The 27,653-nt window shown below is 42.3% G+C and overlaps 4 protein-coding genes across 9 annotated transcripts in view; 3 read left to right on the top strand and 1 right to left on the bottom strand.

Moving 5' to 3' along the window:
• gpat2 (glycerol-3-phosphate acyltransferase 2, mitochondrial) overlaps window positions 1–1,284 on the top strand; it is an 86,642-nt gene extending 85,358 nt beyond the window's left edge. For all 4 annotated transcript variants that reach the window (XM_034596033.1, XM_034596029.1, XM_034596031.1 and 1 more), the window contains one exon: window positions 194–1,284. In XM_034596033.1, the coding sequence (XP_034451924.1) occupies window positions 194–310 (117 nt within the window). In that variant the 3' untranslated portion in view covers window positions 311–1,284. The remainder of the gene's footprint in view (window positions 1–193) is intronic.
• Window positions 1,285–1,500: 216 nt separating this feature from the next.
• fahd2a (fumarylacetoacetate hydrolase domain containing 2A) lies at window positions 1,501–7,485 on the bottom strand. 3 transcript variants are annotated; one of them, XM_034596042.1, is made up of 8 exons: window positions 7,397–7,485; window positions 5,654–5,884; window positions 5,292–5,508; window positions 4,751–4,810; window positions 4,492–4,654; window positions 3,365–3,473; window positions 2,931–3,018; window positions 1,501–2,512 (listed from the first exon to the last, which is right to left on the bottom strand). In XM_034596042.1, the coding sequence occupies exons 2-8, from the start codon at window positions 5,821–5,823 to the stop codon at window positions 2,450–2,452; spliced, it is 870 nt and encodes a 289-aa protein (XP_034451933.1). In that variant the 5' UTR covers window positions 5,824–5,884; window positions 7,397–7,485; the 3' UTR covers window positions 1,501–2,449. The 3 variants fall into 3 exon arrangements, with proteins under 3 accessions (XP_034451933.1, XP_034451932.1, XP_034451931.1); XM_034596041.1 differs by having other exon boundaries at window positions 5,654–5,919; window positions 7,397–7,457; XM_034596040.1 differs by lacking the exon at window positions 7,397–7,485 and adding an exon at window positions 6,365–6,486 and having other exon boundaries at window positions 5,654–5,919.
• An 847-nt stretch (window positions 7,486–8,332) lies between these two features.
• On the top strand, window positions 8,333–16,024 carry zgc:152830 (uncharacterized protein LOC767682 homolog). The gene is made up of 16 exons (XM_034596039.1): window positions 8,333–8,447; window positions 9,349–9,390; window positions 9,480–9,570; window positions 11,243–11,391; window positions 11,475–11,583; window positions 12,187–12,314; window positions 12,400–12,499; window positions 12,658–12,733; window positions 12,841–12,926; window positions 13,298–13,402; window positions 13,633–13,708; window positions 13,832–13,950; window positions 14,698–14,781; window positions 14,899–14,956; window positions 15,245–15,426; window positions 15,513–16,024. Exons 1-16 carry the CDS (start codon window positions 8,437–8,439, stop codon window positions 15,645–15,647), a joined length of 1,551 nt encoding a protein of 516 aa, XP_034451930.1. The 5' UTR covers window positions 8,333–8,436; the 3' UTR covers window positions 15,648–16,024.
• Window positions 16,025–19,110: 3,086 nt separating this feature from the next.
• Window positions 19,111–22,659, top strand: pcna (proliferating cell nuclear antigen). The gene is made up of 6 exons (XM_034596054.1): window positions 19,111–19,522; window positions 20,680–20,777; window positions 20,873–20,940; window positions 21,031–21,225; window positions 21,885–22,008; window positions 22,116–22,659. Exons 1-6 carry the CDS (start codon window positions 19,302–19,304, stop codon window positions 22,190–22,192), a joined length of 783 nt encoding a protein of 260 aa, XP_034451945.1. The 5' UTR covers window positions 19,111–19,301; the 3' UTR covers window positions 22,193–22,659.
• Window positions 22,660–27,653: the final 4,994 nt, after the last annotated feature.

Here is a 27,653-nt window from a genome sequence, read left to right as displayed (position 1 = left end):
TTTGATTTGTTCTTGTTTGGAAAGGTCTTTTTTTATCTCTTTTATTACCTCAGTGTTTTTTATTTGGCCTTGTACAAAGGGTACTTCGCTAAAGATAAGGAAAGCTGCGTGCTCACACTGTCCAAACAAAGGTGACTGAATAAAAAGCACAGTGTTTGCAAGTGTCCTGACTGTTTGTGTATGTTCACCTCAGGTCCTTTCGGAGGAGCGTCAGAAGGATGGCGTCTTCCTGGGCGTCAGTCCTTTGTTCCAGTCGTCAGAAAACAGGCAGAAACTGCAGCGCTTCATCAAACAGTACCTCTACAATTAATGTGCTTAACTGAGCAGTCGGACTCGCGGCCTCAACACGACTCTTTGTTGTAGAGTGTGACCTCATCCTGTGTTAGTATCAGAGAAACTTATGTTCAGTGTTACAAGAAGGAAGATGTGTGCCGAGCCGGGACGCCCGAGCCTTTAGGTTAATTGCATTTTGATTTGTCAGTGATGAGAATTTGATTTTAAGTTTATCTTTAGTGATAGCATTAGCATAAAGCCACAGGAGACGGGGATTATGAAGTCCCTGCAATCAGATGTGAGGACTCGTCGTAGGATGATGATGCTCAGTGCAGCTTGTGTTCCATGTTTACGTTGTAATTAAGGCTGCTGACGTTATGTTTGTTACATGTGGAAAATGTTTTAGTTCTGATTTTCAAGTGTTTGACAGATGGATCCTTTAAAATAAATCTGTGTTTCATTTTAAATTCAACACTTGCGAGAGAGTGAGTTTCTTGTAATTAAGGTGAAGCATTTTAGAGGAAAACATTTAATTCCCCTTCCTGAAGATCTCATTTCTTCCAGGCAGCTCATCCTTCTGAGTGGCTCCTGTCCTGCATGCAGATCTCTGTGCTGACTCAAACCTCTGGAGTGGGTCTATTCCACATCCACCTTTTGACTCCAAGACACAGATACAAATCAATAAGTCTCTTTGAACAGGACATAGCTTCCTCTTTCAGGTGTTAATGATTTTGAGTTCACAGCCAATAGTTTGTACAGTGAAGAATCTCAGTGGCTGTGAAACAGAGCACAAAGGCTGTGAATCTCTACTGCCACCCAGTGTTGAATTTTGTATGTACTTTCAACGTCTCGATACATTTATCGATACGTATATACATTCAGGTTAGTTTATGAATGTACCCACAGGGTTATATTGTTTTGTGGTGCTGTTGAACTACTTCTGCATTATATTGAAATGTGTTTCTGATATTTTGTTCTGTTATGGTGGATTAAAAGTTTAGTCTCCTCTCATTATGAAGCAGTACAGTTGAATAGCACCACAAATTAGACCCTTTAAAATGACCATCCAGTGAAATCAACACTTGAATGGCTTGATGGAAAACTGAACTAAGAAACTATACAGAAGGGTTCATAGTCGATGACTGTTTCATTAAACTGTGTGAGTGTACATAAGTCACCCGAGTGGATTTCTATAATATTCCAGTTAAAGCATCTGCACAAGTTTTTTTTTTTTTAATTGAAAGTAATTTTATTTTTTTATGATACAAACTAAATCATCAAAATCATAAACAACTTCACTATTTTGAAGATTAAATATATTCATTTTGTTTTCACATTTACAAAGAAAGAATCCATAGGGTGAGTTGTGGAGGAGCCTGGAGCTCGGGGGGGGGGGGGGGGGGGGTTCGTCGTCGATACCGAGCTTTTGTGTCCACGTGTGACGTAAACCCTCATTTTGAATATAATAATTCTTCACATCATTGAGTGACTCGGTGGTCAAACGTAACTACCAGGTTCAACACGTCCCCTCATGGTTGTAAAGGGTAATGTAAAGGGCTGTTCGGTCGTGACTAAATTAAAGCTCATCTGTCAGTGGAAAAAAATTCCACTGAAGACAGCAGCTCCATTAGTCAAAGTAATTGTATAGAATTTTCTCTCAGGCAACGGAGGACAGTATATTTCCTATTTGATTGAATTTCCACTGTCACGAGAAAACTGCTTTACATTATGAGAAAAAATATTCATGAATCCTAAAAGAGCGTAGAAAGGTTTCCTAATGTGATTTATCATACTATCAAAGATAATTAGAAATATTGCCCACATATGGGAATGCGTCGAGAGGCTCATTGTCTCTGCTGTGGAGCACGAGTGGGTGGCCGCTAACGGGGTAATTTTACGGCTGCTGACGACTGTCACTATGACTCAGAACTGGGGTTTGGCTGCAAACACCATATTGAGTCATGTAATTGCTCAATGAAGATGTTTCCTTCCTCACAGTGTAGCGTCAGAAATACACACAATTTTACACATTCACAGAATCAGGCTGAGAAAGTTCACCACTGGAAATAGTCATTCATTGTGAAAAGCTAGCGATTAGAAGTGTATTGGGTTTATTGGGTTTATGTAACAGCTGGCAGTTCTTCAAGTGCTGCTGGTGTTTTCAGCGGCTCAGAGTTTAGACGACTTTGTTGATTATAGAGCCCAGCTGGTCAATCTGACACTCCACCACGTCTCCGCTCTGAAAGAAAAAAAACGTTCAACACTTGGAACACACACGATTTTTCCTAAAGTCAACTAAAATACTGCTACAGGCAAAACACAGTCCTTTCATCTCTGCACCAGCAGCAGTCATTGAAAAGTAAAGCTGGAGCTGCAGACAAACAGCAAACCAGTTCTACATATTTTCACTTAGACTCAACATTATGGCCAAAAATAATATCATGGACACTGATGTTTATTATGATAAATGTCTGTAATAAAGACAGATTTTTGCTCCTGAGTGAAGGTTGTGTTTTTCAACTCTTCTTTATGAGCAGAGAATGACAAACACTTGATTTGCATCGATATATATTGAACTTTTGTTATATTTTTACTGATATTGTGATAATTATTGACATCGTTTTGTCGCCCAGCCGTAGTTTCACACATGACGTCACCTTGAGAAAGACGGGTGGTGTCCTGAAAACGCCCACGCCTGGAGGAGTGCCCGTCAGAAACACATCTCCTGGAGTTAATGTCACGAATCTGATGCAGGAAAATAAAATGGAGATTCAGATTCAGGAGCAGGGAGGAGACAGATGCTGTAGCTTCAAACTCAGTGACTGGACATTTGTAGCTGCTGGGGAGTTGTTTCTTTCGAACATACAGCGTCATTTTTATGCTCATTTAGATCAAATTAACAGTAACTTTCTCAAATGATCCTGGCGCTTATTAAAACGCTGTCACCTGTGTGTTGGGTGAGGATGTTTGTTAAAGGAAACTCAGCTCACGTTACAGTGGCAGAAAGTTCTATATTATGTTATTTATTACTGAGAACATGTGATGTGTCTGAGGTCCTCATGTGCAGACACCAAACAGATCGTGGACTCACTTTGAGACCCAGGCCACCAGCTGTTCCGTCTTAAAGATCATCTGGTCTGTGTTGCTGCTCTGGACTGTGTCTCCGTTAACCAGGCAGCGCACAGCCAAGCTGTGAGGATCTGGAGGAGGGAGGGGGGGGGGGGGGGGGGGGGGGTACAAAACAACAGGACAGCTGATCCTCACTTTATATCTCGATTTCTCATGACAACTCCTCAAGAAGGTAAATGGAAATAGTTACACACTAAACCATGGACAGCAACGTTTGTTTCCCAGTCACGGAAGAACATTACAAACATTCTGCAATAGAAAACCTGCAATAATCTTATTTTAACAAAGTTAAATTGATTATTTGATATTCATAGTGTTAAATAATTTTGAGCAATTGAAATTTTGTACAGGGATTAATTCTGTAGCACCACTTTCATCATTTTCTCTCATTGTACCTCATACTCTTGTGCTAATAGAGATACTGAACACTTATTTATTATTTTTGAGGTTCAAACTTAATGACTTTTCTTTGAGGAAACGCATTAATGTTGCTTTTAATATCACATTTATTCCCAATTTATTAAATAAAAGTACATTCCATGGGTTTAACATGGCTCATAACGACACCTAGTGTTATTAAACCATCAGACCTTGCAGGGCCAATGCTTACATAGAGTGCCATCGCTTGGACGTCTCTACATCATGACATTTATTAATATATATACATATGACTGCTCATGGGCGTTTCTTAGCCCCGACTCCGTGCACTGCGTTCTAAAGGAATTCTTCAGGGAGAGACACTTCTCAGACGTCCTGTTCATGATGAGGTTTTCCTTCCAGTTTTCTTGATTTTACACATAAAGCTCAGCGTGTTGGGAAATTGTCACATTAATGTTGCTTCTTAGAAACTCGCAAATTATAAATCAAACACTCTGCAGTTGTTAAAGTGATGAGTTGAATATGAGAACCAACATGTATTTAACCCACGAAATCCATTCTGACTGATTTTCACTGTTATCGCACACTAGTTGCGTCCCTGCTGCTCCAGTCACAGCTTGACTGAGATCCAAATCACAGATAACTTATTCATCACACTTTCATTTCCCCTTCCTCCCTCGCTCTCCCTGCTCCGGCCTCCCGTTCCCTCACCTTTTACAGAGTCGGTGGTTACCAAGGCCGGGCCAAGTGGACAGAAGCTGTCGAAGGTTTTTCCCAGCAGCCACTGCTTCCCGTTGCGCTTCATCTGCCAGTCACGCGCGCTGACGTCATTGGCCACAGTGAAGCCGGCCACATAGGAGAGAGCGTCTTCCTCCTGCACAACAAGAGGAGCGGAAATGGAGTCTGAATCACGGCTCTGAAAGATGTTCCACCAGATCAAAGCATCGTGGACGTCAGAGGTGATACTCACCTTGATGTGTTTTCCTCTGCGTCCAATCACAAAGGCCATCTCCACCTCCCAGTCCACCTCCTTCAATCCCACAAAAAGGCCAAGATGAAGCAAATACAGCATCAAAACAAAATTGATCCAAACTACACATTCAGCATACGCAGGATTGCAGTTTGAAGTGTGCTCACAAAAAAGAAAAACACAATGTGCTTGATGTTTGAGCTGTTGCACATTATTTTCCCTCGATGCAATGTTGAAAGGAAATTCAAGGTTCTGCTCACAGCTGCAGAACTACTGGTGAGACTAAGTATTACTAGGTATTTTTAGTTTTACCATCCAAGACACGCAAACACACGTCTTTGCTCATTTTCTTCTGCAGTATGTGAGATAAAAATGTAAATTACTGCATCATCCCATAAACATGATGCTTCCTGTCACGACCGGTACGAGCGTGGAGGCGTTTAAACATCAGACATAGTTTAAAAACATCTTCAAACACATTTGTTCGCTTCCTTGCACATGACAATAAAGTCTCGAATCTTGAGTCTTCACTTGCTCTCACCTGGCTCTCTGAGGGCAGTGTAATGTCATCGTACGGCCCTGTGATGGCGCTGGGGAACTTGCTGAAGATGATGGGTTCTTTGGGGACCGGGGCGTTCTGCTCCAGGCAGTGGTCGAGGTAATTCATGCCCACACACACCACCTTCTCCGGGGCCAACACGGGAGAGAGCAGACGGATGCCTGATCGCTCCAACACACACTGACCAGACGCCAGAGCTCTGAGGAGGGAGAAGATGGGTCAGAGGGAGCATGTTGATCTGGGACAGAAGATAAAAATCAAGAGTTTATAACATCCTTTATAAATGTTGGCGTATTAGAACATGTTTCCCCGAATATGACTGAATGTGAGTGTGTGTCTGACACCTCTGTGCACACTCCAGACCCTTGTCCCCCAGCTCCAGCAGCTCCCTCATTGTCGAGGGCATGGAGGGGTCAAACGCCTTCAGATCCACCACACCGAGCCCCTCACCCTGCTCCACTCCCACTCGGATGCCCCCTCCGTCACCACGGCGATGAAACTGCACCAGGCGCATGGCCGCACCGCTCAAGCTTCGCCTCTGTACGTTTGTCGCTTGCCTCTGAGAGAGCAAACTTCTGGAGATGCAAAAGGAGCAAAGAGGAAGTCTCATCTGTTGAGGAAAAGAGAAATGAAAGTGTCGAGGCAAACAAATGGATAACGACAGACAAGCAGAGAGAAGATAGAAATCAAACAACAGGCTAATGAGATTTTAATGGTTGATCGTTTTTTTTCTCCCCAGTATCAATTAAGTAATCTTGTCAGATGTCAATAAATAATAGGCAGACAGAAATTGAAAGATTACATGTTTTATCCAAAAAGTCAGAGAAAAAAGCAGCATTTAATTTGCTGGAGTCAGAATCAATTTACCCTTGACGGACTAGAGATCGATTATCAACAAGAGATTCAGCGATTACAGTTTTGTTTAATATTAACTTCTTATGAATGCATTGGTCCTGTTGGGAAGTGCAATGACCTTAAGTGTCACAACAGAAATAAAATCACAAAGACTAGTAAGAAAGAAATGATCAGAATGTGAACTTCTTTATTTCACAAACCAGTTTGTTGAGAGGAAGCGGCCAAAATAAGTAAAGTCTCCTTTGTGTCATTAAGTCTGAGACACAAAGTACAATCACCCGTGTGTGAGAACAGGTCTGACACATGAACACACCTGCAACAACAACTTATAAAACCCTTGGTAGTAAATATAAGTTAATGCAAAAACCACTCTAATAAAAAATTACTCTAATCTGAGATATCATGTGTTTTCAGGGTCCGTCCCATTCATGTGAGCGCGTTATCTCAGGAAGTTCTTGAGGGAATTTCTTCAAATTTAGTACAAATCTTCACTTGGACTCACTGGTTTACTGATTTGATTTCTGTGGACAAAGATCAAAGTCACGGTGTTTACGTCCTCTGCACCGACTTGAGGGAATTTCTTCATCTTTTGATCAGTTGTCTCTTTGGACTCAAAGATGAAGTGATTTGATTTCAGTTGTAAAAGTAAAGGTTGTATTCTTGTTTGGAGAATAATGTGGATCTGTGGCCTGTTTCTGAAAAACCCTGAGGGCTGATCAAAGGACAGATCCTCACCTGACCCCTTTGATCCCGCTCGGTCCTGAGTGATCCGATGACAGGAGGACAGCTGGGACTGTGAACTTCTCAATGAGTTTACAGATCTACACACTGGCCTGTAGGACAGAGGTGACGTGTGTTTATTTACATACAGAGCAGGGGGGGGTGAGACCTGATCACGTGGTCACAGGAGACACATTCAGGTGAGATCAGATTCATTTAGCTCTGTGGACGCCAGGACCCTGAACTCATTACATTAGAGATCTGATGACTTAGGTCTGAGATCCTTGTATCTGTGTGTGAATGTGTCCCGAGCTGTGTTCACTCTCTGGTGCTGACGAGCCTCAACAAACACCTCATCAGCTGACTCGACACTTTACTTCCTGCTGAACTCACACTTCACTGTTTTCCCTCGGTTATTCAACACGTTAGAATTAGACTAAGTTTCTGTCGAACGAGTCAAAACAAATGAGCTTTTAGTTTCTTGCCCTCTGGACTCAGCCGGACGTACTCACCTCTCCGCTCCTGCACACAAAACACCACTTCTACCTGCTTCCGGTCTGTGTTTGTAGTCCACGAGGTCCGACCAATCAGAGGCGAGACAAATCCAACAAACGTGACTAATGTCAAAGCGTTTTTATTATTTGTTTTATTAATGTTATGTTAAACAATTTATAATTTGCTGATATATTCATCTCGATGCTGGTTTCAGTTTTTTTTTATCAGTTTAAGAAACTACAACTACCATATTCATCCTCGAAGGCGCCTTCAAATACAATGGGAATTTAGCAAACTCGATCACTCAGTTCCACAATTTGTGACACTTTTAATTTTACTATCTGAAAAATAATTTAGCCACACATGGTGTTGTCTGCAGTGTTGGAAATGTTGGTTTTTTTTTGGCACTTTTGTAATGTCCCCTGGCTGTTTTTGGGCAGAATGGTCTTATGGGATCTCTTTAATGGGATAGAAAAGATGAAAAGCAATAGTTGTGCTACTCACATTTACATTCATGTTTTCTATTTGCTTCTAACCCTTGAATTAAGAGAATAACTTGATATTTCTGACCTCTTGGGACTCAAATTGGGATTTATAATGAAACCATGTGAGAAGCATTGATGAAACAACCAACAACTCATAGAAATCTTAAACAAATCCACAGTCATCTATATCATTTGCACAATCTTAAATTTGATATTACCGAGTCGTGGAGGGAAGAGTGCTTGTTAAACTTAGTGGTTTAGAGAGAAAGAAAAACATGAAATTTAACCAAATGTATGATACAAATACTTCAAAACTATAACCAACTACATTACTTGCATAAATGTACTTTGTTGCTCTACACCACTCATCACCTGATGTTATTATACACAACAAAGACCCTCAAATCTGACTTTTACGCTTTGGGTGTTGGTAATCACGAGCCAGGCGGGGGCCGTGAAGGCAGCACGAGTGGGACAGAACGTGTCATGTGATCAACCGGAGCAGGATCCCCGGTCACCGGCTGTAATCCGCCTCTTTCCCCTGCAGACACCGGAGGAGAAGGAGGATCACGATGTGCACCCGGTGAGAACAACCTCCGTCTTGTGTCTTTAAACTCCCTGTTCGCACTTTCTGCTTCTTTCAACCTGCAGCTTCACGCAGGGATGACATCACAGCAGCGGCCTCGGAGCCTCAGAGACGGTTTCTCTTTGTGTTTGATTTATTCATGTCATTTAACTGATTGGGCTTCATGTGTGTTATTCAGTCACATGATCTCATTCATCCCCCGCGTCTGTCACACGACTCAACGAGGAAACATCTCACTGACCTTTGCACTTTGTCACATTTTGCTCTCTGGTGTTCATCTCACCCACATCCTGCATTGTTATTACAGGATATGTCCTTTGTGCTGTTCTTTCTTTGTTGTCTGTTTGCACAATGTGCTGTTGTGCAGCTGCTGTAGCACTTTGGCCCCGGGACAGTGTCCCCATGGGGACAATAAAAGTATATTTGATGTGATATTGCAACAGAGGTGGATCAAGTTTCTGATAAAAGTGCCTCCACTCTCATTTCTATTTTGCTTTCATTTCACTTTTATTCTCCTCTGCTCATTGTTTTCTCAGCCGCTGACGTGTGATGTCAGAATAATTAACAAAGTGTTAGAAAACCTGTTAAACGGACTTCATTTGCTATTTACTCTTCGAATTAACACCAACTGCAGCATGTGTCAGTTGCTCTATGTAAAGAGCACACTCTGTACAAAGTCTTGACTTATCCTGCAGTGAGAAAAGAAATGAACCTTTTGCCCTCTCACATTGAAGCAGATCTCAAAGGTCTGGCAGGTTTCCACTCTGAGCATGAACCTGCATTATAATGTCTAACTGCACCGTTCTGTCTGAGATAGCTTATCAAACAATGCTGACGTTGCATATGAGGAAATGACTTGACTTGTTCTCTGTGTCTCTCTCTCTCTCTCTCTCTCCAGCGTCCAGCCTGTTGAATGGACCACCGACCTCAAAAACCAGAAGTAAGCATGCGTTTCCTCTTTGTCTGCGAGAGCAAGCAATGCATCCTAACGTGCAGCTGTGTGAGATGATGGTGTTCCCTTCTTTCTAGTTTTGACGGCGTCGTCTTGGTGACGCAGAGCCATGACACGTTGCCCTCGGAGCTCGAGTGTCTGAAAGCTCCTCTGCAGGACTACAGCTCTGTAAGTGTCTCCTCTTCTACCTCCTGCAGCCCAGCAACCTCCAGAAAAACTACGTTGTCTTTTACGCTCTGACACACACTCCATATAATACACACATCACTGCTTGTAATGGCACTACCAAGAATATCATAAACATGACACAAAATCCTTTCTGAATAGATTAAATACTCCCAAATACCTTTTTAAAACCCCAGGATTTATCTGTGTATCGGAGCCTTGTCTTTGTGAAAATATATAAATTTGCTGCAAATGTTATGCATCAAATACGTCACACATCAATGTTAATAATAAGGAGATGTGATGTAAATTGGCTGCTGTTGGTGGATGAAAAATAAATTTTATTTAGTGAGTGTTTCATCAAACTAAATGTGAAGAATTAGTCTTCAGAAATTAAGATCAAAGTTCAGAATTGAGTCAAATCAGTAGATTTGGGTTAACTCGGCTAACTCGGGCTAGATTCAGATGTCCCACTACAGCAGGGGTGGGTAAGAGAGTTTGATTCAGCCTAAGATAAAAGCAAATAACATCAACTAGTGGACTAACATGTTCCCCTCGGGGGGGGGGGGGGTCTCCTCTGGCTGACACGTCACACTCAGTGTCACTTATGGAACATGGTGCTTTCCAAGAGAAATGGATAAAAGATTCTTTGTCCACGATCCAGTGCAGAGAATCAGAGTGGACTTTTCATCTCTGTGACTCTGCGTCACAGAGATGAAAAATCATTACAGCTGAAAACATGCAGCTAAACTGGATCCATGTCCGGACATATGCTCTTGGATAAGTTAACACTCTTCAGAAGAGTTAAGTGCCCGACGAGGATTTTTCACCAGATCGTACTCTGACAAAGACGATGTTATACAGTTAAGTTTTGTAGTGTTGGGACAACTCGCTGCTGTGAGACGATCTTTACACTGTGTGTGAAGACTCACTGACCCAAACCTGAAAAACTGCTGCAAATAGTATCATCATCATCATCATCACTACCATCGGACAGCAGACACTTTGCTAAAGAGAAGCAGTTCCAGCTGTCACATTAGAGAACTGTGTGATTAATGTTCAATAATATTTTATAGCCCTCGAAGGATGTTGTAAAAAAAGAAATGGACCTTGATAGTAAAAAGATAAAAACACTTATCTACACAACAGGATATGTTTTCAGTAATTTCGCCTGTTCAGGCCTCAGTGGGTCATACACTGTACAACCAGACACTGTACAACCAGTGACAACCAGACACTGTACAACCAGTGACAACCAGACACTGTACAACCAGTGACAACCAGACACTGTACAACCAGACACTGTACAACCAGTGACAACCAGACACTGTACAACCAGTGACAACCAGACACTGTACAACCAGACACTGTACAACCAGTGACAACCAGACACTGTACAACCAGACACTGTACAACCAGTGACAACCAGACACTGTACAACCAGTGACAACCAGACACTGTACAACCAGACACTGTACAACCAGTGACAACCAGACACTGATTCACATAAAGGGAAAATAAGCTGTAAAGGTTTGGGAACACTACAGTAAAAGATTCAACTGTAAACAAAGATGGAGACACTTTTATTCTCTCAGCACTGCTTTGCTTCCAGTTCTCAGAAGTAGAGGTGGTAGAGTTTGTGCTAATTTCCTTTATGGTGTTGTTATGCTTCCAGGTGGACAGCGGTCTGGGGGAGGAGGTGGTCATCCTCAAGGTCCCTGGTCTCCCTGGTAAGCGGCTGGTGTTTGCCAGCACCGGCCCGGTAAACCGCGACTACGATGATGTCAGGCGCTTCAGTGATGCAGCCGTCAACGGCATCAAACGGTCAGTCGATGGTCGCTGAAGAACAGAACTGGGATTAAACTCCAGGTTTCTTTGCCGTTTCACTCATCTGTGTTTCCTTCCAGGGCCTTAAAAGCTGGCATGCAGCGCCCCCTGCTGGTTTGCCCGCCACACAAGGACTATAAGAACAGCACCCTGGTGGCTGCACTCGGGGCCCTTCATGGTCTGTACATGGTGAGAAAAGATTCTGTTCACACTTGGCACTTTACGGTCCTTGGTTGATGCGATTACAAGGGACACTTTGGGTAAATTGAACTGATGAATGTTTTGTTTCCCTGTCACGAGAAGTTCTGCTGAGTCAGTGCAACAGTTGTGTAATGTCCTCTGTGGTCTGGAGTTTGAACAATTTGGCCATTGATCAGTTTATTCATATCTCGGCCTCTGCCCCTTCAACTTTGACCATTTCAAAAACTGTCTTGAGTCCGATAAGTAAATAGCAGCACAGAACTTTATCTCTGCTTCGAGTGCACAATCCCTTGTGAACCTCTCACTGCAGGCGTTTGACAACATGTGGTGTTGGAATGGAGATTATTTAAGATGAAACACAATCGGCTGGAGAAGACTTGTTACATGTTTTATTCAAGGTCCACACTTGAGGCAAAGCACCAGATGTTTACCACTGACAATTTCTCCAGGTGTAAAAAGCAAATTCTTTTATTTCTGTTGAGCAATTATCACAGTTCCCAGGAAAGTGAAATCTGAGCATAGGCGTGAAATATTGTAAAACTCAACACAATCTGCATGTGTGAAAGCATCTTGTGTCTTCTCTACAAACAGCCTCTTGAAGTGAGGGAGGGGAATGTGAAATCCTCCGACTGCAAGGTGTGTGTCCTGGGCCTGTGGGCTTCAGATGAGACTGAGGGCCGGAGGCTGGTGCAGTTGGCTGATGCCCTGGAGAGCGGGAGGTGAGTCACACCCTTCATCTCATTTCCTGCTGAGACTTTATCACCCACTGCTCACTCACCTGCCGGCCTGTTTTCCACTCCTCAGGTTGGCATGTCGCGACATCGGTGGCTCCGACCCCGAGCGCATGGCCGCCCCTCGCGTGGCCGATTACGTCCAGGAGCTCTTCAAAGACAGCCCCGTGAAGGTAGGAGATATTCCAGCACATGTGCCGACAGAATCCCCTGTTTTTCTTCCCAGGAACCAGGAAAATGTTAAATCCCTGTCTCCGTCCAGGACAGTTTGTTTCTTCAGTGACACTTAAATCGACTGTTTAAAGTGTGTGATGTGTTTATTCCCCTTCAGGTGGAAGTGGTGAGCGACCTGAAGGTTCTGGAGAAGGAGTATCCCTGTCTGGCTGCCGTCAACCGCTGTGCCAGCAGTACGAGAGCATGTTCTGTTCTCGTCACATATTAACGTGGCTCTGGACACTGATTTCCAGGACTGTGAATGTTTTGCATACTTGTTCATAGCATCCTCCTCTTCCAGGTGTCCCCCGTCACCAGGGCAGAGTGATCAAGCTGCAGTACTGTGGAGAGGGACCCATCCAGAAGACACTCATGTTGGTGGGAAAGGTGAGAGCGACATGTCACACAAACATTGAAGGAACGCTGGTGTGTCAGTTGAGGGGCAGTTGTTTTGGTGCTGTTAACTTGTCTTCACTTGTTACCGGAGGCTCGTTTGGTTAGTTAACCTTTTATTGGCCCTTTTATTTGGGAAGTAGAAACTATCTGCGGCTCTCTGATCTTCCTGCTCGGACCCTGACAAGGTCATTCGAAAAATCAGCAGATTATAATTCAGTTAAAGCCCTTTAATCAGCGAGGAATTTAAGGGACAATCTCTGTTTAATTGGTTATGTTTTTGTTAATAAATACCATGTACTGTACCTACATGTCACTGACTGGCTAATTAAACCGAGCGCTGTTTCTTATTGTGGCGTTTCCAGGGCATCACCTACGACACTGGAGGAGCTGACATCAAGGCCGGTGGCTTCATGGCTGGGATGCACAGGGACAAGTGTGGAGCTGCTGCTGTTGCCGGCTTCTTCCAGGTAAATGAGCTCAGTAACAAAACCTCACTGAGTCAGGAATCAGCTCCCAGTGGCTCAGACCTGGAAGCTGCTGAGTCATGTTGACCAGAGAACATCATTTCCTTCTTGTTCGGGAAACGTTAAGTGATATTTAGTTCCAGATAGAGGCTGATGTAGACTCAGTGTTGTGTTTATAGATTTTCTTTAACTTACAAATCGTAAGGATTATTTATTTCTGTCTTTCTCTCCAGATCTTAGCGAAGCTGAAGCCTAAACATCTGAAGGTTATCGGCTCGATGGCCATGGTGAGGAACAGTGTGGGTTCAGGTCAGTCTAACCAGCTCATTACTCATGTTCCTGGTTTTACATCGCTCAGTGAGATCTGTGTTGTAGCTCTTTCTCCCTCAGGTGACTGACTGTGTGTGTGTGTGTGTGTGTGTCTTTTCTCAGACTGCTATGTGGCTGATGAACTGGTGGTTTCCCGTGCGGGTCGTAGGGTGAGAGTGGGAAACACGGACGCTGAGGGTCGTATGGTGATGGTCGACCTGCTCTGTGAGATGAAGGAGAAGGTCAGAACATCTCAGTATAATTACTTCTCAACTAGTTTCTACACTCAGTGCTATTTCCTGGACTTGTAGTCCTTTTGTCTTTTATAGAAAAATATTTCTATGACAAACAGTCACAACAATATCCAGTGACCACGTAAACTACACGTCTGACTTAGATTCTTGAGGGATTATGTACATAGCACATGAAATACTCGTAGAGATAACTGCACACACACACACACACACAAACATGATGAATTCTATTAAATATTTTGAGAAACAAAATAAATATAACCCCTTGTAACACAGACATGTCCAGTGTATTTAAAGAAGTCTTACAAAAATAATCCATTTCAAATTTAAATTATGTTCCATAGGTTTTTGCTCAAATATTGATTTATAACATTGTACAATAATTCTCAGCCCTATTTGGTGAGAATCAGTAAATGAAGTTTAACTGTAAGTGAGAAGTAAACACTGAGGTTCACTGTCAACACGAACATTTAACGTTAAGTTTACCAACATTTTACTCAGCTACTTCTCAGTATGGAAACACAACTGAAACCTCCCACCTCCAACTTTCAAAGCTTTTCAGTCAAACTTTGATTCATCCTGAAAGTCTCCTTCTCCATATTTGTATCAGTGTTGTTTCATCTTTTTCAAGTCATCAGATCCACTGAACTCATGTCACAAGCAAAGATAATTTCAAACCAGTGATCAAGACCGGATTTCTTCTTCTCCTTCTGATCATGTGCTGTGTTCCTGCAGGCGGTTCGCGAGACTTCTCCTCAGCTCTTTACTATCGCCACTCTGACGGGTCACGCCATCAGAGCCATGGGGCCCAACTACTCCGTGAGTTGTGTTGATACATGGACAAAGCTGTGATTTACACATAAGTTGATATTTCAACATTAATCATTTGAATGTAGAAAACATGCGTTGAGTTCAATTTAGAATTTGTCATTGTAGATCATCATGGATAACGGACCGGCCCATCGCAGTGGGACCGCTGCTCAGTGGCAGAAAGGTGAGTGTGAAAGTTCATGTTTGAGTTTGGGAACTAAATATTTTTAAATCAGTTCTTCAAACTCTCTTGGTTTCAACTCGAAGCAGTTTGACCACAGCAGCGAGACTCGCACCATAAAATCATGTTCTTGGATTTAATGCCTCTTTACACATGCAATACCACAGTTGTCCATCAGATGTCGCAATTGTGACTGTATCAAATGCTTTACTGAATCCCCTGCAGCACAATCAGCGTCATAGCCTCATATTTCACGAGCTAACCCCTGGTCTTTGTTCTGTCTTCGTGCAGCTGGAGAGAAGTTGGGCGACGTGTTCGAGATGTCCAGCATCAGACGAGAGGACTACGACTTCCACAAGGGCCAGTCTGAATATGAGGACATCCTGCAATGCAACAACCTGCCGTCCTCCGCTACACCTCGAGGACATCAGACCCCGGCAGCCTTCCTCATCATGGCCTCCGGGCTCGACAAGGTGCTCACACTTATATATTTACTTATAAATGTAACATGGAAGAAGAACAGTCATTAACTTCTATCAATCCTGACTTTTCTCCACAGTTTGGTGTGGACTCGAACACTCCTCTGCCCTATTCCCACGTTGACATCGCCGGATCCAGTGGTCCTTTCCCCGGGGTCCCGACGGGAGCCCCCATCCTCGCCATGGCAACCAACTACATCCTGTCTGGTCTCTAAACTGATAACCCAAGTACAAGAAAGACTTCGGTCTCTGCGCTCACTCCAAACACAAATCTGTAACCGTCCAAATACAAACAAACCAGTGACCTGCAACATGTGCAGTATTTCATGGCTAATACCTCAGATTGTTTTTCTGCACGAGTGTCCTCTGTTTTCTAAGATCATGTGACATTTGTCTGCAACACGTGTAAAATGTCCCTGTTCTGAAGTGGCCTGAATCCATTTATACTCAGGGGTTTAATGGCAGTGTGACAATATCATCCTTTTTTATGTGCATCTGTATGTGTGCGACAGACCTTGGCCATGGTTGTGTGCTGAATGACAGTGTGTGACAGAGAACTCCTCCCTGACCAATAAACCTAATCAGAGCTCATTGTTTTCTGTCCATACAATTTATTTTTACACTGGTTTTAATGTTTATTTAGTTAATACAGGGAATCAGAGCAGTTCCAGTTGACAGAGGAACAGAAGAGGCGCCATGGTAACAGCTTGTGTAAGACTTTAAGTACAAGAAACCATCTTAAGTACACACATTATTATTATGTTATGTAAAAGTCTGACATCTTGTACTTTGAGAGTTTCCACATTTTAAAATATTCTACGTTCCACTCCAATCTATTTGTGTGACTATCTCTAATTACTAGTTACTTCAGAGATCAAGAGTTCATTTTAACATGGTTATGTTTAAAATGATGGTGCCTAACATTCTATAAAGTAAGAAATCGCTCGACCTTGACATGGCTGTAATGAGGGTTTCTGCAGAAATAACAAAGTAAAATCTGAGAATTCTGAAGACTTTTTATTCAACATTGAATACAACTTGTTTTATGATCCCGATGATTTCCTGCTACTTGATGAAGACTTGGAGGCAGCAGGGGCCCGACCGCTTTGCCTTGAGGCCCCCAAAGAGATTCATCTGGCTGTGCCTCCACCACTGTCTTTAACACAAAGACCGTTACCTTCAGTTTAGTAGCTCAGTTAAAAGAGATTTTTGGTAACAATGTAGGTCTGTTATTTACTAATATTTGTAGGTTTTCTGAATGGAAACCATATAGCCTGGTATTGATTACAGCTACTTCTATGGAAAAAAAATGCTCACTTAAACTCAATAGAATTTTTATTATTGATTAATGTATCAATGGAAGCTTTATTATTTGTATATATAGTGAATGTTATATGTTAACACATCTTGCATGTTCAGTTCTCTTGATAAAAGTCTCTTGGTTGTGGCAGATTAGCTTTGAGAAATAAGCGATCATTTGATTGTGTCTGGTAAACTAATTTGATTATTGGTCTTGTACAAAGTGTAAATTATACAAATGTTGCGTAGAAGGCATTCAGTGGAGTGCATAACATCTCCCAGGCCCAACAGTCTCCTTATGACACCACATTTAAATTCCCTACATCCAGATTTTTATTGTGATCTTCACCAAATTGCACACACTCATAGATACCCACCTCCTAAATGTGTAGGATTTTTTTCCCCAGCAAAATACATTATTACAAAATTACAAGTGTTGTAAAATACATCATATCACAACTTTAATGAGAACCATGAAAAATACATTTGCAAAATTATCTGCAATAATATTCAATGGGTTAATTTATTGGCCCATTGTGGAAATACGTTCAGTGGTTTTTGCATAATATCGCAAACAAATAAACAAACATAACAAACATAAACATAAATTTCTCAAGAGCAATTCCTGGAGGGGACCAACGAACGTACTGTACTGTGAATATATATATATATATATACAGTACGTTGTATGTAACCAAGCATCCTGTGACATATATATACACATCTGACGTTTGTAACAAAGCAAACGGCTTGAAAGTCTGAGAAGTTGGAGTTATGTTTATTTTTTATAATGTATCCACATCCTGCCTCACTTGTGCATGAGGAGACGAAGCTGCAAGAACCAAGGTGACCAAGTTAGATTCAAGATTCAACTTTGATGTGTTTTATTCTATTAAGTGGTAGAATTACAGCAAAGTTGTGGAGCTGCAATGAAGTCAGTCAACTCTGAGAGAGAGAGAGAGAGAGAGAGAGAGATAGGTGGGGGAGGGGGGGAGTGGTGAGTGGACCAAACCACCGTGAGGCAAGGGGAGCGGTTTATTTTGCGAACATGCGTTCACTGCATATTGTGTTACTATTTAAAATGATCATTGCTCAGTTAGCAATGATATTGAGGGGGATAACTCTCTGGACTGCCACCCCCCTACCCACACGGAAACCTTTTATGACTTTGTATGACTTTCTGTATGACTCTGAAGTTGATCAAAGGAGGATGGGTGTGTGTTGTAGAATGAAACAGATCAAAGCCAATTAGCTCACCTATTTAAGAGAAACATTTGTCAGTGGAACCACACACGACGACCTTGAGCCAACGTCAGACACACAAGAAACGTCTCTCCTGCAACTTTGACCGTCACAAGACAAGAGAATACTCTACAAAAACTTTTGTACACAGCTACAGAAGAAAGTACTCTACAGAAACCTTCTTGCTACACTGCAGCACCTGTTAATTGACATGGAGAGGATCAACAGCTCAGGAGATGAGCAACACAAGTGCGGCATCCACAAAATGCTGCAGGCCCTCCACTGAGCCCTCCAGGACTCGAAGAGGGAGAATCAGGAGCTGGTGGCTGAAAACGGCCGCCTGAAGGAGCTGGAGGCTGAAAGCGCCCGTCTGAAGGAGCTGGAGGCTGAAAACGCCTGGTTGAAGAAGCATATATAAAGTGTAATATCTTTGTTCCTTGACAAACTGCTATCTTATTACATTAATGGTGGAGCGAATGCATGTACTTGATAAATAACTGGGCCTTATTGGATACATAGATAAATAGACAGACAGAGGGAGAAACAGAGAGATGGATAGATTGATAGAATAGTGTCACACAGTCAAACACAAGAACATAAGACTAATAAAAGGTCAAAATGAGTCAAGAATAAGTTCACTGCAGTGAGATGAAAGCCTCGCCACCGGAACTACTACAAAGCTGTCACTGTAAAGAAGTTTGTGCCAATGGAAATATTGACAATACAATATTTGAAGTATAAGGTGTATATTATACATACATAATACATAATAATACAGATTTAAAGGTAAATAACTGAAGCAATAATACAAAGTTGTGCATTAGACTAACATAGCCTGTAGAATGATGGCCCAGCAGATGTAAGTGTATTTAACAAAAAGTGAAAACACTATAGAATTGTGCTCTATGTGGAATTAAAAGTCTTTAAAATCTTACACTCAGTTTTGCGTGGGTACAGAGTGATGACTTTAAAGACATATTTCCATAATTAGTTCTAATTGCTGTATGAAGACTGTATCAGTTCACAGTCGTGTCCTCTCCATCATGGCTGAAATCCCCTCCCGTCCTATTTAGCGCTCAGGACGACGGAACCAGGAAGCGGAAATGACGCAACCAGGCAGAATCATTAAAAGTGGACGTTAGCGCGCGCTTGCAGCTCAAACCTCTGCAGTGAGTGTGTGTGTTTGTTTCCTGCTCATCTGACAACACAAAGACTGAACTCCTCCACACACACACTCTACTTTAACCCACGTCCTCCATCCTGACGCGAACAGCCACCTCTCTTGTTGAGTAATCTACCCGGAGAAGAAGCACCGCCACACGGGAACCATGTTCGAGGCTCGCCTGGTGCAGGGCTCCATCCTGAAGAAGGTGCTGGAGGCTCTGAAGGACCTGATCACCGAGGCCTGCTGGGACGTCAGCTCGTCCGGCATCTCCCTGCAGAGCATGGACTCCTCTCACGTGTCCCTGGTGCAGCTCACACTCCGGCACGACGGCTTCGACTCGTACCGCTGCGACAGGAACCTGGCGATGGGGGTGAACCTCAGCAGGTGCTGCTCACACACACACACTTCTGCTTCTTTCTCCCTCCCGGATAACACGTTGAGGTCAGCGGGAAGTTTTCGATGAAGGATCCACCGACTCTTAAGTTTGACAGCTCGAGTTGTTGAAGTTTTGTTGTTAAATTCGTTAAAAAGTAGACTGGGTCTGGTTTGTGTGCGCGGGTTTTAATGCGTGAACACAACGTGATGATGTGAACACACGGTGCAGCTGTTGATCTGTTGGCAGCTGGAGTTATAAGTCGGTGTGTAACGTGTGAAGAGGGAAAAAGATGGTGAGGAGGGAAAAAGAAAGGAGGAAGCCATCTTGGCTCTTGCCCGGGCATGTCTGCGTAGTTAACTCTTCACTGTCAGTTCTCTAACGCGCAGATTCACGCGCGTGGATCCTGCTGATGTTTCTCATTGTTCAGCAGGGAAACTGCGTCTTGTGTCTAAAATTCACATTTGGCGCAGTTTTAACAGACATCTGCTGCTTTATGAATACGTAGTGACGTCATTTGAGCGCCAATTCCTCTGCAGGCAGGGTTGGCGGGAATTGTTGTTTAACCCGGGAACTTCCACTTCCGGCCAGTGCCTTCTTGTCCCGGTTCACTTGACACTTCGACTTCGATCAGATGTTTTTGTTTTTTATTCGACAAAATGTTGCAAAACATGAAATGAATCGATTAGTTGATCGGCACAAAGATGATCATGTTTTGAAATGTGGTTCATGCGTAAAGTTGTCCCAATGCATTTTCCTTTTATATCAGGATAATGTATTTTAACAAGCATGTTTCCAAACCAAATGTTAACCGAACACAGTTTACATAATGTTGTAGGTATTTTTTTTTTTCAAGCAAAAGTCATTGACCATGATTATGTTACAACAGTCTGCGAGTTATTTTTATGATTGATCTTTAACTCTGTAAAATGTCAGAATAAAAGTCAATCATACACCACATCTTTCTAGTCCCACAGAGCAGAGTGAAATATTAGACCTTTCAAATAGAAAGTTGGCACATAGAAGCAAAATGTATGGCAGCTTCATAAGGCGCTGAATCATTCCCCACTTGTCTCATCCTGAGTGTATAGATTTCTTATTTTCCATTTAGAAATCACTGCCTTCCAAAGCATCTTGAGTTTGACCTTTTTTCTTCAATCCCATCCAGTATGTCAAAGATCCTGAAGTGTGCTGGAAACGAGGACATCATCACCCTCCGAGCAGAAGACAATGCAGACACACTCGCCCTCGTGTTTGAGACACTCAGTAAGTTTCTGACTTATTACGATCAGCAGCAGCAGCTTTAAATTGATCTCCACTGATCTTCAGCATTATCTTACTTGCCTCTCGTCATCTTGCAGACCAGGAGAAAGTCTCAGATTATGAGATGAAGTTGATGGACCTGGATGTGGAGCAGCTGGGTATTCCAGTAAGTAATCTGTCGTCCTTCTCCGTTTGTGTCTGACGTGTTTCTGAGGCCCACAGTTCCTGACCCTTTCCCGACCATCTCTTCCTCCAGGAGCAGGAGTACAGCTGCGTGGTGAAGATGCCCTCCGGGGAGTTCGCCAGAATCTGCAGAGATCTCTCCCAGATCGGCGACGCCGTCATGATCTCCTGTGCCAAGGATGGAGTCAAGTTCTCCGCTTCAGGAGAGCTGGGAACAGGAAACGTCAAACTGTCCCAGACCAGCAATGTAGACAAAGAGGACGAAGCGGTGAGCATTAACTTAGAGTTTAAAGACAACATATTTAGTTAATTCCAAGCAAAAAAGTCAAGTCAAGAAACATTGACTGATGTTGGTACATTGCTGATGTGAATATGTTTCAAGTATTCACTCACCAAGTTTAGGATCCTTAAAGTAAATTCATTTGAATAACTCAGCATTTGACTTATTGTTATCAAGTAAAAGTACAATTCACAAGCTGTTTAAAACTTCAGAGGCAGCTGGTTCTTTCTATCGACTTAATTGAATACATTAAGATTTTAAGCTGTGGATCAGAAGACACAAATTCTGCAAATTTACAGTTAGATTTTTATGTGCTCATTAATTCAAAAAATTATTTTATTTAAAAGATTTATCACTGATTTAATTTGTGTCTGTTTGTCCCCAGAACCAAAGATTAAGATCTTTAGTTAGGAACTGGAAAAAAATCATTTAGTCAAGTGACATTAAATTTATCTACATCTGTTGGTTATCGTTCATTAGTTCTGATGTTGACAGTCTGAATGCGTATTTCAAAAACCAGTAACACTACTGGAACGTAAGCTTCGACATCGATAATGATGCTAATTATTCATCGTCCCTTTCTACTTGCACTGTTGTGATGACACATGTTCTGGTCCTGACCGTTTCCCTTCTCCTCTTGTTTGTAGGTGACCATCGAGATGAACGAGCCCGTCCAGCTGATCTTTGCCCTCAACTACCTGAACTTCTTCACCAAGGCCACGCCGCTGTCCAAGACAGTCACCCTCAGCATGTCCGCCGACATCCCCCTGGGTGAGTGCATCTGGCGGGTTTCTTACATCACTCGCTTCATTTGGATTCTCATCATGATCGCAGAAGTTGTTGTGGCCCTTGCATGATTATTATTTTCTTTCCTGCAGTGGTGGAGTACAAGATTGCTGACATGGGACACGTCAAATACTACCTGGCGCCGAAGATCGATGAAGAGGCTTCATAGGTTGTTTCTAAAAGCCCCAAAAAAGGAGAATAGAATAAAGCGGGCGACTGGGACTTGTCCTGTGTGACTGAAGGGCTCAGTGATCACATGGTGGTGGAGGATCACTAAGATTAATGAGATTCACAGCGGGAGGTTTAATGTCAACCTTTCTATAAACAGTCCGCTGTCCACTGTCCACTGTATGAATGATGTCATCTGTGATGTGATGAAGCGTCAGTGCTTTGATTCTGAAGACGTGTTCAGAGCCACTGGCTGTTTTCATTCCACACTGCCCCGGTGTAAATTCAGCACTCGTTCACTCTGTCTATTTTTGCCCGATTTGGAAAAGCAGATGTCACGTATCCCATTTTTCCTTGTAGATAACGCATTTGTAAATAATTTCTGTGGTTTCGCAATGTCGAGTCGACCCCAAATGTTTTTGTATTCATTGATTCAGTCCAAAATAAATGATTCAAGTTTCCAATTTATCTTTGTTTTTTGACGTTTCCAACTATGGTTATGGAGACGGGTCCTACAGCAGTAACCAGATGAAGCCAGCAGGTGGTGCTCTTTCTCTACTCTAGCAGAGAGTAAATAATCCTCACCTGTCAGGTCCGGTTTGAGGAATAAATCTGAGAAATTTACTGATTTCTGTTTGGTCAGTTTAACAGATGAAAATAGAAGTGGATTTATTTCTGGAAAGCACTCGGCATCACATTGATAATCTCTTTATAGTTACACAACCATTATCCAGGGTCCAGGACATTTCATTTGCTGTTGCCTCAGTTATTCAACAACACCATGGGGATTTGGACATTTGACATTTCTCCGAATTCAGTTTTACACAACAGTTGCATCACAGAATCCAAAAGTCGGGCAGTTTCAGGTCGGTGGGCAAACAGAAAAACTGCTGAATATTCAGAGAATTCGGTTCAGATGCAGCCAGACAAACCTCAGACACATCTGTCTGTCCATCAGTCTGTCTCTGTCTGACTGTCCATCAGTCTGTCGGTTTTTCTATTTGTCTGTGTGTGTGTGTGTATATATATTATATATATATATATATATATATATATATATATATATATATATATATATATATATATATATATATATATATATATATATATCTATATATATATCTGTGTGAATGTCTGCAGCTGGTAGTTGCCGGTCTGTGTTTCTGTCTGTCTGCAAGAGGTAATATGCAGTCAGACAGTTTTAATCCTCACAAAGCTTTAATCTGACACATCTGGCTCTCGTCTGAATATAACTTCTCTACACGCTGCAAAATAATTTGACTTAAGTAGAAACCAGCTGGGACTTTATTACTACATGACAGTGGTGGAATGTAACCAAGTACATTTATTGAAATTGTACAAATTTGAGCTATTCGTACACTTTATTTTCTTTTTATATATCAACTGCACCACAGTTTGTTTAAATGAGCTCCCCCCAATTACAACAATGGTGCAATGAGTTATGATCTTTAATTACATTTTAAAACATTACTTAGGATAACAATTAGTGCTTTTTATTGAAGTAAAAGTTATCTAAAGCAACCAAGAAGAGGCCGTTAGCAGGCACCAGTAAATGTTCTTTTACTGTTTCAATCTGTCAGAATTCAACCAACATAATGTCTTAATGAGTTTAGGGGGGTTGATAGATGGATGGATGGATGAATGGATAGATAGATAGATAGATAGACAGATAGATAGATAGATAGATAGACAGATAGATAGATAGACAGATAGATAGATAGATAGATAGATAGATAGATAGACAGATAGATAGATAGATAGATAGATAGATAGACAGATAGATAGATAGATAGATAGATAGATAGCCCGCCCTCGCCCGGCCCCTTCCTCCTCCAGGTGTAGAAAACTACGGTGGCCTTCAGGTTCCATTAGAAAAGCACAAAAGTTCTCACTTAGTTTGTCTGTTCTTGGCTACTGTAGAAACATGGTGATTCAAAATGGCCGACTCTCTGAAAGACTGATGCTTGATGTGAATCCAAAGGTCTCATTTTAAGGTAACAAAAACACAATAATACGTAGTTTCAGGTGCTAAAACCCTTGATGTTTACGTTGTGTACGAGAAAGTTACTGTTGTTGCAGGAATAACTTAACTCTGATAAGTTTAACACAACATGTAGGATACAGTTGTGTATGTTTGGGACCCACAGCCAGTGTAGCCCACTTATATTTATTGACTTTTTTATTTCATGAAATTAGTAACATTTGATTAAACACTCATTTTCATTCTCACCAAAATATGTACCAAACATTAGACTTTAGTAAAACAAACGTTATCTGTTCATCTTTCTGTTTCTTTCTCTTCCTTATTCCAAAAAGATTAGATCAACTTTATTGGTCCCACGCAGAGGAAACACACTTGTTACTGCAGTGGATATTAAACTAGGTAGACATAATGATAAGAGAAAGTAGGCACAGTTAAGTAATAAGATATGAAAAATATAGCAATATGTACATACACCTTTCACTACAGAGAGAATATTATGGGCAAGGGAAGTAGTAAAACAAAGTGCAGTAGCACAGTGTAATTATAATTACACAGATGTGAATATACTGATATAAATATATAAGCGGGTATATGAAGAGGCATTTTCTCTTTGTCCAAAATGTGCCTCGTCTGATTGACTAGAGAATAAAAGCATTCCGAGGAAGAGACGGCGCAGCATCCACACAGCAGATTATAACTTTCAGTAGATTGCCTTCCAGTGTAATCCCAGACTCCCGTGGAGTGACAGATTCATCCGCTGAAAGGGCAGGACTCTCATGAGCTGAACACACGCTGCGGGAAAAGAGGATTTTATTTGTTTATTCATTTATTTTATGGATTTATTTATGCCAGAGACATTTTGATACTATAATAATTCATGTCTGTTCAGGATGTCTAAATATACACCAGCTCTCGGCAGCTTTCTCCTCTGTGCTGAATTATTTCTGAAAACCTTTGAGGGAAGATGTACTCATCCTATTTTATTCTCTGAAACACAATGTACCCGCAGCTCCGCTGTGGGTTTTGTCTGATAGAGCCGATAAGAGAGGAAGTGTTTGTCCTCAGATAGAGAACGGAGAAAAAAGATGGGACTGTCATTTTCGGAGGTGACCGATAAAGCAAAGCGGCGGCGCAGGAATTTAAGATGTCTCAATATTTAATTAACCACTGCCACCCGGGTTAAGATTAATTACTTCCTGGAACAGAGCTAAGAGGATTCTGCTTGATTGGGGTGTCCGCTTCCAAATTGGCCCCGATTTCCGACGGCGATATTAGACATGCGTCATAATGACAAATCCCGTCAGATAATTAATATGACTTATTAACAGTTACTGAAGTTCCAAATACAAGCAGTCAGATAATACAGTCGGTCTTGATGGTAGAAGCTCCGTCAAGTTTAATTCACTCACGATATTATTTTGTTTTGTTGTTTCACGTTAAAGTGTGGAATTTACCTGTTCATAATGATGGACAATATGACAGCCCCCCCCAAAAAGTGAGGCCAAATCATATTGATCGCCCCCTGGTGGCTGGCTGCGGTATTGATCACGAACCTTGCCTCTTTCATGTTAGTTGATGGACCAAACTAAAAAGTCCAAATACACAAGATTCAAAGATGTTTTCTCTCATGATCTGTAGCTCTAATCACACGGATGTTTCTTCACGTGTTCATTTTCCCAGTAAGTTTGGTTTTATCTAGAATATAAGATTGGCAGCTGATGCTGACTGGTCGAAAAACTACCCAGACTCTGGCTCCGAATGAAATGAAATGAATTCCATTTAATCGATAGAAAAACTAACAAATGTCAGTGTGTAGTGAGGGTTATGTACTGGAGCAGTGGGTGTTTGAGTATTGGCAGGAGAACAGTGGAGTTGCTTTTGGGCAGAGCCACACTCGCTCTTCCTTCTTATTTCCAGTCTTTCATATTTACTGTACAGACATGAGAGTGGGATCAGTCTTCTGATCTCACCAAAGGCAGGAGAGCTTCTTTAGATTTTTAATGACCGACACTGGGACAGCACCTGTAGCAGTGAAGCTTTAATAGTGATTTTATTGATTTGGTTAATTAGGAACAGATCCCTCAAAGCCCTGTTTGCACCCACACGTACTCACACACATCAAATGCATTAAGACGTCTTGATGACTCATTTGCTGAGATTTCTTTGGAAAGCCCTGTTCTGCATTGAGAAATGTTAACAGTCGCCACATCACACAAAAGGCTCTGGTTTAGCGGCGTCCAGTGAGTTAAATAATCACGATCTTTCAAACAAGTATGCTAGTGTAAAACCTGGGAGGTCATCGGTTATCGTCGAATGACAAATTAGCCTCGGGGGGGGGGGGGGCAACGGTCAATATTTGTGAGCTTCTAGTGTAGACAGCAGAAATCTGGGCCGAGACTCTGTCTTGTGTTCCCCACACACTGTTGACAGTCCCTCTAGTTTATTTTATCACTGGAGTCTTCAACACGAAACACAAACAGTGATACTGTTTTTCGGTGCTGAAGTTAATCTCCATTAACAGCTCTCAGCATATGAATGCAGATCCTTTAAAAAGCCTCTTTTACTCCTTACACAGACTGTGTACCTAGTAGAAAACAAAAGTATTTCATTCCCTTATTGTTAATGCATATTTTATGTACTTATGCCTGGTTTGGATGTATCCTGTTGTATAGTGAGCCTGAGCTCCACAGTGTTCAGATGAATCCCTCTGACTCCCTCCCTCTCTGTCTCTGTCTGGCCTTTAAATTGCTTTCCGGAGGCTGGGGATTTTGGCCGGGGAGATAAGGGGAATACGGATGAAACCCTCTCTGGCTGGCTGTCTATCTCAGTCTTTCTCTGCGAGGTAGGGGGAGTCTGCCGAGCGCTGTACATTCACTGAGACAGGGGAGAGAGGGGAGGGGGGGGTTGTACTCGCTCATCCCTCGGGTCAGTGAGGCCGTGGAGATGCTGGCGACATCCTTTCAAACCCACTTCAAACAGCCACCGGCCTCCACGGCAACAGAACAAACCGCTTGTAGATTACAAATGTCAAAACAAAGTGTGTTTCTGTTCTGAGACGACGTGGATGTACAGCACAGATGCTTCTGTTGCTTCTCCTCTACTGTAAACGTGCACGCTCATGTGGTCTTGTCCCCTCGTGTCATTCAGTCAGGTCCCGGAGGATCGATCCCGGCCCGACTCTCAGACCTGACACTCTCTTACATAAGCCCTCTGCGCTCTGTTGTCTCTCCACCAGAGCAGGTCGCATGGATTATTGATGCCAGCGCAGAGTGAGCGAGGCCGCACATGGCAAGGACATAGCACTCAGGTCACTCCTCTGAATACTTCACATGTCATCCTCTCTGCTGAGAACATGTAGGTGTTGTGTGAGGATGAGGGGGATTCCTCCTCCAAATGCCACCACTTTACTTTTTATGTGCACACAACCATAGCTCTCTGCCCACATTACATTCACATC

Source organism: Hippoglossus hippoglossus, chromosome 9 (genome assembly GCF_009819705.1).
Source record: "Hippoglossus hippoglossus isolate fHipHip1 chromosome 9, fHipHip1.pri, whole genome shotgun sequence".
In the NCBI taxonomy this organism is placed as follows: domain Eukaryota; kingdom Metazoa; phylum Chordata; class Actinopteri; order Pleuronectiformes; family Pleuronectidae; genus Hippoglossus; species Hippoglossus hippoglossus.
This window is presented reverse-complemented; position numbering and strand designations above follow the sequence as displayed.